At 40.1% G+C, this 10,921-nt stretch overlaps 1 protein-coding gene and 1 long non-coding RNA gene across 4 annotated transcripts in view; one reads left to right on the top strand and one right to left on the bottom strand.

Moving 5' to 3' along the window:
* The window catches only part of Taf2 (TATA-box binding protein associated factor 2), a 57,531-nt gene that overhangs the window by 19,729 nt on the left and 26,881 nt on the right, over window positions 1-10,921 (top strand). For all 3 annotated transcript variants that reach the window (XM_021183378.1, XM_029469800.1, XM_029469799.1), the window contains exons 11-17: window positions 714-849; window positions 3,218-3,372; window positions 4,027-4,141; window positions 4,430-4,539; window positions 5,277-5,342; window positions 6,789-7,041; window positions 9,457-9,597. In XM_021183378.1, coding sequence (XP_021039037.1) covers window positions 714-849; window positions 3,218-3,372; window positions 4,027-4,141; window positions 4,430-4,539; window positions 5,277-5,342; window positions 6,789-7,041; window positions 9,457-9,597 — 976 coding nt within the window. The remainder of the gene's footprint in view (window positions 1-713; window positions 850-3,217; window positions 3,373-4,026; window positions 4,142-4,429; window positions 4,540-5,276; window positions 5,343-6,788; window positions 7,042-9,456; window positions 9,598-10,921) is intronic.
* On the bottom strand, window positions 3,301-4,833 carry LOC115029408. Its single transcript, XR_003834964.1, has 3 exons — window positions 4,646-4,833; window positions 3,663-3,834; window positions 3,301-3,417 (listed from the first exon to the last, which is right to left on the bottom strand). It is a non-coding gene; the product is annotated as an uncharacterized LOC115029408 (long non-coding RNA).

Genomic DNA, 10,921 nt, shown 5'->3' with positions numbered 1-10,921 from the left:
AAAAAAAAAAAAAAGAACTTAAGGCCCATACCCGACTCCTACAGTACGTCCTAGGTGCTGGACATGGAACAATAATGTGTGTATGTTCTGCTATGCTTTGGTTTGTTTTGCTCCTGGTGTTTTGGTATTCTGTGCCTCTGTTTAGGAATACAAGTATTTACTCAGCCATTGTTTCTTGAGGGTATTGGCACAAAAACACATCTGACCTCAAAATGGAATATAAGAGATAATTCATTTTAGAACCAGGTAACAGTGATCATGGCCTAGGAACACAGATACAGGCTTCCCCAAATACCCTATTCCAGTATGGCAGCTGTTAGATGAAGTTTTATGCTAACAAAACAGTCACAAATCAACAAACTTTTCCGATCAGTTGTTAGTGCTCTGTATCCAACCCAGGGATTCCTGCATACACTATCCATTGAGTTGCGCCTGGGCTTGGGCTTTTCTCTTTTTATACTTATTTTATGTGTATGGGTGAAACTGAAGTTGGAGGGAATACCACACAGATATTGATTGTGAGTATAATTTGATACACTTGATACCCTATTCTATGTATAGAATCATAAACTGCTTTTTGGTATTTGTTGTGCAAAAGTACTTGTGTAAAATTTAACGTAGCAATTTCGAATCATGCTTAATTGTTTATGTTAAATGTAAAGTCGCTTTTCGACTTATTTTTCTTTACTAGTCAGCTTTGTTCTTTGTTTCAGCCCCGCATCTCACCTCCACTTTTCCATAAAGCATCCACATACACTGTCCTGGGAGTACTACACTATGTTCCAGTGTAAAGCTCACCTCGTGATGAGACTGATTGAAAACAGAATCAGCATGGAATTTATGCTGCAAGTAAGTGCTAACATTAACACCTTAGCGACATTACAGGACTGGAGTCTCCTGAAACCTCAAAGCCTATTCCTAGTGACACTCCTCCTCCAGCGAGGACACACCTCCTAATCCCCAAACAGTTGACCAAGTATTCAGATGCCTCACCCTGATGGAGGACATTTCATTTACATCACCAATCCTCCTCCCTGTCCCCCATAGTCTTGTGGCCATAGCATCATGTTAAATACATGCAGTCCCACTTCAGAAGTCTGCCATGGGCAAATTCAATGTCCAGAATCTCTTCCCTCATGGTAATCACTTAATTATACCCCTCTATAAAATCAAAAGCAAATTGAATATTTCTGACAGACAATGGCATATAATACACATTGCCATTCTAAAAGGGAGAAATTGAGGCATGGGGAGGAAATGCTGGACCAAAGCAAGAGCAAAACCCAGCAGGACAAACATGCAATCCCTTAACTTAGCTCCATGCCCAGTGTTAAAGGTTTACTCAGTTGGCTCTGCGTTCCGGCTTTGCAGCCTTCAGCACACTTCTGTCTCTTGAGCTCGTTCCACTCCATGGGTGCAGCTCACCATGGCGGCTGTCCGTAGCTCTGGTACCTCCAGCATCCTGGAGTCTCCAACACAACTCAGGTTTCATACTGACATCCTCACAAAACGGCTTCTGAAGGCCTCCGTACAGGGAGGGACTCCTTTGCCACACACCTGGCCTCAGGTGCTCTACATAACACCAGAGGAAGATGCTGCAGCTCATTGCTTTTATTGCCATTGTTAAATTTTGCTCTATTTTAAAGTAAGTTTTAGTATAAGTAGTTACAGTATAGGAAATGAAATAGTAGAATCAAGATAGATGGATTACTCATGTAAACATATATCCTTTTGGTTTTTGGCCCATTCTTTCTCCATCCCCATTCTGTCCTTTTCCTTTCCTTTCCTTTCCTTTCCTTTCCTTTTCCTTTTCCTTTTCCTTTTCCTTTTCCTTTTCCTTTTCCTTTTCCTTTTCCTTTTCCTTTTCCTTTCCTTTCCTTTCCTTTCCTTTCCTTTCCTTTCCTTCTGTTTTGAGATGCTGAGGATCTAATATATGACCTTGTATGCATTAGGCAAATGCTTTATCACTGAGGTACATTCCTGTCTTAGGGTTTTATTGACACCATGACCAAGGCAACATATAATGGAAACATTTGATTGGGGCTGGCTTACAGGTTCAGAGGTTCAGTTCATTATCAAAGCAGGAGCATGGCAGCATCCAGACAGATGTGGTTCTGAAGGACCGGAGAGTTCCACCTCTTGTTCCAAAAGCAGCTAGCAGAAGACTGGCATCCAGACAGCTAGGACAAGGGTCTTAAAGCCCATGCCCACAGTGACACACGTGCTCCAGCAATGCCACACCTACCTCAACAAGGCTATACCTCCTAATAGTGCCATATGCTGAGCCAAGCATATGCAAACCATTACAATTCTCAAACTGATAGATGCTTTTAAAATATCAGCTAGCCTCCCCTCTCTGTTGATAACATTTTTTTTTAAGATTGATTGATTTATTATGTATACAGAGTTCTGCCTACATGTACACTTTCATACCAGAAGAGAACATCAGATCACATTATAGACGGTTGTGAGACTTTGAACTCAGGACCTGGGGAAGAACAGTCAGTGCTCTTAACCACTGAGCCATCTCTCCAGCCTTCCTTGATAACATTCTTAAAGACAGGCTTAAAACAAAAACTTGAACAAAAAAAAAAAGCATTTTTGCTGAGGATGTAGTAAATTGGAGTACTGGCTTAATGTGGATGGGGCCCTGGGTTTAATCCCTGGTATAAAGATGGAAGCATAAGTGTTCTCTGAAGCTTGAAGAACAGAAATATAAATGAGAAAAGTGTGCATGAGAGGGCATTTGTCCTTTTTAGGATGGTGTAGATGTTAACTAGTGTCGGCATTTATGAGTTTCCTTTTTAATGCTGGTGAGCCATGGTACTCTCACATGCGCTAGGTGAATGCCATCCTGCTGAGTCCCAGCTCCACTCCTCTCCCATCTCCCCCTTTAAAGTAGAACACATGAGATTTAAGACAGGTCTGACATGGGAGTACCCTGCGCTCCTAATGTGTATCCTTAGTTTTGAATTCCTGTGTTTTACATATTGTGCTTCTTAATAAATGATATTATGCTACCATTCAGTAATGTTTCTCTGAACAGTGCTCTTATATTCTGTTTAAATATTTGTGTATTTTTCTTCCTGATAGTTTTTAACCTGAAAATGAATGTTACGTAATTGTTACCTTCTGTAAATGATCAAATGATGTGCCAGTGCAGACTGGGTGCAGTGTGCAATTGGAAACAGTGTTATATGCTCTTCTGTCTTTGCAGGTTTTCAATAAACTACTAAGTCTGGCCAGTACTGCTTCATCTCAGAAGTTCCAGTCACATATGTGGAGCCAGATGCTGGTTTCCACTTACGGGTTTTTGAAGTCCATTTCCAATGTCTCTGGCAAAGACATCCAGCCCTTAATAAAGCAGTGGGTGTATCCTTTTCAGTAGCAGTTCAGCAGCATGGGGACAGGAATAAGCTGTGTGGAAGATAGGGAAGAGGGCGGTGATCCATTGTTACTCCCTATAAAGTAGAAGTAACTAAGCTGTGAGTTATGTCTTCTGACGCTCCTTCCAAAGGAACTGAAGTATGTATTCATATGTAGACGTTGATGTCTCTATTTATAAATGTTGGCATAGTTTGTACTTTTTAATATGAGCAGAAGGTAGGTTCCATGGTGGATAAGGTAAATACTCTAGCAGACTGGCCTACAACGTTACTTACAAGATGAAATGGTCTGGTGACTTTGAAATATGCTCGAGCTTGGCACAGCTTGAATGGTGTCTTAGAACTTGGCAGTTCTTACACTTTTCACTTCAAGGTACGATGAAGAATCCAGTAGAGTGGCATTACTTCAAAATACAAGCTTCTCAGTGTTTCAGAAATTTTCTTTAATCTGGGAAACATTTTTCAAAAGAATTTTGAATATTTCGCCACATGAGATACAATGAAGTTTACTTTGAGACTTTGATCTAGTGGGAATACGTTTGAAAATTATTAATATAATAGTTTTTTGGGGTTTCTTGTATCGTTTTATTTTTTGCACACTTTCATTTCAATATGTAAAATTTCCTTTACAATATTTTAGAGACCAGAGTGGAGTGGTAAAGTTTTACGGAAGTTTTGCGTTTAATAGAAAACGAAATGTTTTAGAACTAGAAATAAAGCAAGATTACACATCTCCTGGCACCCAGAAGTACGTGGTGAGTGCCTTTCTAGAAGAGCATGCTGCTTTGTTGTCTCCAATTCCTGTCAAGGAGGGCTCTCAAGCTGGGGTGACTGGTGAATCTGCAGTGGGTTTGTACTTGGGGAAGAGTCTGTGGACAGATTTCAGAGTGCACATGCCCTTGTTTCCCCTGTCCTTGACACCAGCTGCTGTTGTACTTCTGGTACTACCTATTTTATATAGTACAATTTTGTATCTTATCTGTCTTTAAAGGTAGGGCTATGTCTTGGCCATTGGTATGTTATTGCTGTTGTTGTTTTTAAAGGGACCTCTTAAAGTGACAGTGCAAGAGTTAGATGGATCCTTCAACCATACCTTGCAAATTGAAGAGAACAGCCTTAAACATGACATACCCTGCCACTCCAAAAGCAGAAGGTAGGCAGTGAGTCCTAACTGTGCACTGGAGAAGCAACTGCAAATCCCACATGTAAAAACGCCTAAGGGAAAGTCCAGTTATCTAGCATGAGGAAGAACACCTTACCTGCTAGCCCCTGTGCTACAGCAGAGTAGCAGTGCCATGCTTGCCTTGTCTGCAGTCTGCTTTTGTTGTTTCTGAGACAGTATCTCACGTAGCTCTACCAGCCTTGGTCTTACTTCTGCCTCCCAAATGTCAGAATCACAGGCATGCACTCTGACACACTCAGCTCTTGCTTTCTGTCGTTGGACCTTTGTCTTTGGACTTAAGTATGTTTTATATTTATTTAACTTATTTTTAGGACAGAGTCTCACACTGTTGTCTAGGCTGACCAAGAACTGTGTACCCCGCCTCTCTCTCCCAAGTCCTGACGTTACATGCTTGTGATACCATGCCTGGCTATAATTTTTTTGGGGGGAGGGGGAGTCTTATATATTGCAGGCTGTTTTGCTTTCCATTAACCTTTAACAATAACAATAATAACAATAATAATGATAATAATAATAAAATTCAACATCTGTTTTCTCTAGCTTCGAGGTAGATTTGGTTGTTTTCACACTCCATGTCAGTGCTCACTCCACTTTGCCTTACCTTTTAGTGTTTCATGAAACCATTGATTTGAACTTTTGGCTGCCTGATATCTCCATTCCGATTTGGAAATCACACAGTTTTCAATTTTACTTTTCTTCAAATATAGGAATAAGAAGAAAAAAATCCCACTGATGAATGGGGAAGAAGTCGATATGGATCTTTCTGCAATGGAGTAAGTTACTTAAAAGTATGTAATTACTTTTGAAATGTATGTTCTTAAAATCATTTAGAGTCAAGAGAAACTTAGGAAGAAATCTAAATAAAATTGTAACTCATTAAATATATAAAATTATGTTCAGACTGGATGAGACATGAAGAGGAAATGCAGTATTGGAGGTGTGGGCACAGTCCCAACCTTTGCCCTCTCACTTCCTTGCGAGTATTATTCACATTGATATGCATGCGACTTAGGGCAATCTTAAAATGCCGTTTCTGCTTCCTTACATTATTTGTGGGCCTGAAGTTTATACTTCACGTGAATCCCAGATACTATTGCTTGTGTTTTTTGCACAGCGCTCCAGAGTGTGTTGAGGCTGTCTCTGTGTTTACAAACGGTCTATGTACAACTACTCTTCTACATTGTATATTTACTTTTGGTTAATATATTTTGTAACCCAGGTAGTTTTCCTAAGCCTGCCCCCCCCCTTTTTTTTTCTTTTTTTCTTTTTTTAATTTTCAATTGATTTTTCTGTGCATGAGTGTGTTTTGTTTGCATGTATGTCTGTGTATGACATGCATGCCTGGTGTCTGTGGAGGTCAGTAGAGGGCACAAGCTTCCCTGGAACTGGAGTACAGACTGTCATGAACTACCCAGTGGGTGCTGAAAATTGAACCTGGGCCCTCTGTAAGAACAACAAGAGTTCTTAGCCACTGAGCTGTCTCTCTAGCCTTTGGACTTAGGTTATTGATTCTCCTGCTCCCATCCTCTCCCCCGCCCCCTACCTGTTAGGATTATAGCTGATTGTGATAGTTACTGATTGATATTTCTTACATGTTCAATATTTTTATACCAAGTACTTCACAAACACCCAGTATTAAACTGAATTAGTATTACAAGTGGTATTACTTTGATCAAAATATTGGTATAGACTTGAGTTTTACTTTGCGTGTTACTTAAATACGTGAGAATAAACCAGTGGACCTTCCTATTATAATTTGAGAGCTTTCTTGAGAAAAGTACCCATGTGCCAAGCGTTTAAATATCAACTATAGTTAGTCCAGTAGAGTAAATGCTTTTCTTTTATATTTCCTTTTAAATTTCCAGTAAGGGATAACATTTATACTATAGGCATTTTTTTAGGTTATGGAAAATTAATCAAAGACAGTTTATATTATTTGTGTTTTGATATTTCATAATTGCAGGTAAAAATGTCTAGAAAAATATTTGCAGTGGAAAATTTGGAATTTGGTACCCTATGTAACAACTCTTCATATCCTGAAAGATCTCTTTAGAAAGGTTGTGCGAAAGTTAGCATAACACAGTGAACGTGTGTTGAGATTTTAAAATATGGCTGTAGTAAAACTCAACAACGTGAAACACTGTTTAGAGCAGAGTCTGCGTAGCGTCTGCTTGTTTCTGTTTCCCAGAGGTAAGCTTTAAAATTGTGTTTTCTCTTAGTGCTGACTCCCCTTTGTTGTGGATAAGGATAGACCCAGATATGTCCGTCCTGAGGAAGGTGGAGTTTGAGCAGGCTGATTTTATGTGGCAGTATGAGCTCCGCTATGAAAGAGATGTTGTAGCTCAGCAGGAATCCATCTTGGCCTTGGAAAAATTCCCCACTCCGGCATCGCGCCTCGCGCTCACTGATATACTAGAGCAAGAGCAGTGTTTCTACCGAGTCAGAATGTCGGCGTGCTTCTGTCTTGCAAAGGTGAGGTTCCAAGGAGAACAGAAGATTGCCAAAGGATTGCTTGCACTTTGCACAAAGGCTCCAAGAATGAATTCAAACTCACCAGAGTCTTTTTAAGTTTTTCTTGGTAACAGTTCTTTTGAAATCTTGTACCACACTGATTTGAAAGAAACATGTTTGACATAAAAATAGATATGTACAAAAATGTCATTATTGTCAAACTGAAAATGGAGGAGAATTCTTCCATTTTAAAATTACCAACTATATTTTAAAGCTAAGAAAATTTTGGCTAGAAATTCTGTGATTGGGGGCTGGAGAGGTGGCTCAGGGGTTAGGAGTGCTGGCCACTCTTCTGATGGTCCTGAGTTCAGTTTGTAGTAAGCATGTGGTGTCTCATAGCCATCTACAATGAGATCTAGTGCCCTCTTCTGGCATGCAGGCATACATGCCAACAACAGAGCACTCATAAGTAAGTAAATCTTCAAACAGTGAAAAGAAATTGTGTTTGTAATGGTTTATGTTTTTACATGAGAATACATAAAATTAACAAATCTTAATTGTGGTAGTTATTTTACTTTGTTTTTAGAATTAAAATTAGTGATAATTTACAATAATTGACTATTTTTATCAATAAACAGTCTCTTTTTTATTTTTTTGGCTTTTAGGACAGGTTTGGTGTGCGTGTGTGCGTGTGTGTGTGTGTGTGTGTCCATCTTTGGCTGTTCTAGAACTCGCTGTATAGATCAGGCTGGCATGGAATTCACAGAGATGCTCTTGCCTCTCCCTCCCAAGTGCTGGGATTAAAGGCATTCTTCACTGCTGCTGAGGAATAAACAGTCTGTAGATTAAAGAACAATCTGGAGCCAGAGGAATGCAGACAGAAAGTTGAGCAGAAACACTGTCTACCGAGTGTTGCACAACATCTGGATAACAGGGCTATTCCCATTTCAGTGGATGCTAGCACTTTATATTTGTTTTGACTTTAGTGATAGCATGCTTTCTGTGCTCTCAGATATTAGAGAGAGAAAAACGAAATTATTTGCTAGAATATATTTCACTGGTACTCCAAATAGTCTTAGGGTTTTTGTTAAAATCATAGCAGAGCCATAAAAACTGTAGGATAAAGTATTTACTCATAATTTCCTTTACCTCAGATACTTTTTATATGCCCTTAAATTTCAATATTATGCAGATTTTTTTCTAAAGCATTTTTTTCTTCACTATTTAAATAATTTTTATTAAAGCAAGAAGTTTTACAATCATTATTACATGTCTTGGGTCAGCTGTCAATTCTGTTGGCTAAAACAGAATTAACATCTAGCTTTTCACAGTAAAGGATTAGACAGTTAAGGGTAGGAATACTGTGAAGTTTTATACTTTGATGAAGGTCTTTTTCCCCAGAGTCTGTAATATATTAATTTGTTTTTACATTTTATAATTTTTGTGAATTTGTTGTTTTGCATCAAGTAATCTAGGGCTAGCATTGCTTACTTAAGCATAACATTTGCTTGGTATATATAGGTCAGTGTTTCTTTTCCTTTCTTTTTATCTTTTGTACCTTTTTTATTGCATTTAAATTTGAGGTATTTCCATATTCATCTGTGAAGCATGGGTTTCTTTCCACGTGTCCAGATCAGGTATAAACAGCTAGGACCGCTGTAGGATTGCTCTCTGGGCAGCTCCTGTAACTTGATGGACACCTGTAGTCGTCAGCCTTGGAGTGAGGCACACTGGAGACGTAAGCCTATGAACTAGTTCCACAGTGGCAGTCTCTAGCCAAGGACCAGTGATTTTACTGGCAAGAGTAGCGTCTGTGGCTTGAAGAAGAGAAAGCAATCATTCACTCAGCACTGGCTTTTGCTCTTGAGTAGTGAGCAGATGCCAACATGAAAGCACTTATAGGCAACTGACCTTGAACATGACTTAGAGGCTCTTATCTGCCGTACACTGACTGGGAACTTCCGTTCACCATGGCTTAGCCTTGCCTCAGTATTCTTCTCTAAATAAACAGTACCTCATACTGGCTTGCTTTCCACTTAAGTGGTCTGAGGAATGGTTCAAACTCATGATAATTAATAATGTTAATGAGCTTAAAATATCAACATTCTCTACCTAAGTGGATAGGGAGAAACCCAGTCTGTGAAGCCTTTGGAAGAACCTTAAACACCAGAGGATGCTGGCATTTGGAAATTAACTTGTGCAAAACAACTGTAAATGCACATAGTGGGGCTTTTGGTTCATCTTGGATTGGGTGGGTGGGAGGATGGTTTGGTTTTTTTGGTGGGTGACTTTGTATATTTTCTTGGAAGTGGATGATAACAGACCAGATTGTGCTAATTTCCAAGAACTGTAGTGTTGGCTTTTAGAAAGCCGTTTGGTCTTCAGAGTGTATTTCTAATGGTGACGGAACGTTCTTCATCTTCTGACTGTTTACAGATTGCAAACTCAATGGTGAGCACATGGACAGGGCCGCCAGCCATGAAGTCCCTCTTTACCAGAATGTTCTGCTGTAAAACCTGTCCCAACATCGTGAAAACAAACAACTTCATGAGTTTCCAGAGCTACTTTCTGCAGAAGGTACTGCTCTTTGTTCTTATGATGCTTTTATATTCACGTAACTTTATTGGTGTTTGCCTTCTGTGACTTCTTTATATGCCACAAACTCTTAGGTGTCTGTTTAACTTGGAAACTGCATATGATAGGTGTATGTTTCTTATAAGCCGGCCTCTCTCTAACACTTCTAGAATTTTCCCTGATCACTGATTTTATACAAATCATCTACATCACTTATAACATGCAGAGAAATGAGTGGCCTTTGATTGGTTGCATGGGGAACGGAGGTATGGAGTCCGTGCAGAGCAGACCTTTCTCCTAGCCAGCCTGCTAGAATGGGACAGTATATTCTGAGTCAGACGTTGCTCAGCTCACACTGCCAGCTTTACTTGCTTGCTTGAAGGCAAGGTGCTGCACTGTGGAGGCAGTGCTAGTCGCAGTTCTGCTGCGACTGTGGTACGTCTCTATTTTCAGAATGAAGAAATTAGACCCAAGGGCATTGAGTGTGTTTAATGTTACACTTAAAGGAGGCTTTCTGTTAAATGGTAAGTTAGAGGGAGAGCAGAAGTGTAGGTACACTGGAGTATGGGAAGAAGTTGAGTGGTTTGCAGATCATTTGCATGGTTTGTTAGGCAAAGCTAGATTAACTAGACCAACCTGTAACGAATGGCGTTAAAGGAAGAGAGAAGGAAGGAAAGTGACGCCCCTGTCTTAGCTGAGGAAGCTGCTGTGGGGGTGAGCAGGGGTGGGAAAGAATCAATGCGCTTTGTTTGGTGTCATGTGGAGGGCAGCCAGAGGAGAAAGTTCATATACAAGGCAGGTCAGGCTTTGAGCAGAAGGGAGGACATAGGAATTAAATGGAGAAAAGTAAGAACATGGTGATTGGTTTTCTTCAGTCGGAAGGATTTTTTTTTTTTAGGTGAGACTCCTGTCATGGCTCAGAAGGTTTTGGAGTAGGGCCTTGAATCGGTATTAGAGCCCAAAGAACATTGTGGTGAGACATTTTCTTTAGGGCAGGGTGTGGCTGTTGGATTTTGACATCTCAGCAGCAGAGATTATTAGCACAAGTCCTACTCGGGATTGTACCTTCACCCTCTGTCATGGAGGGAGAAGGACTTAGAAGGCCCTGCCTCACCCCTCCTTGGTGTGGCAACTGGTAAGGCACCTAGATTCCCATAAGCAATTCGTGTTAAACTCAGTGGGTCAAGCAAAACTAAAACAGTCGAGGAAGACATGACCGTGGAGGAGAGGAAGAGTTCTCTCAGGGCTGGGCAGTGAGAAGAGGAAATATGGAGGATAGAGGCTTGGTTTTCGCTTTTTTTATTTCCTAATGAAAGAAGATATTCTG

The sequence above is a fragment of the Mus caroli genome, chromosome 15, assembly GCF_900094665.2.
Source record: "Mus caroli chromosome 15, CAROLI_EIJ_v1.1, whole genome shotgun sequence".
Classification (NCBI taxonomy): Eukaryota; Metazoa; Chordata; class Mammalia; order Rodentia; family Muridae; genus Mus; species Mus caroli.
Note: the sequence above shows the minus strand (reverse complement) of the source record. Positions and strands in the feature narration are given on the sequence as shown.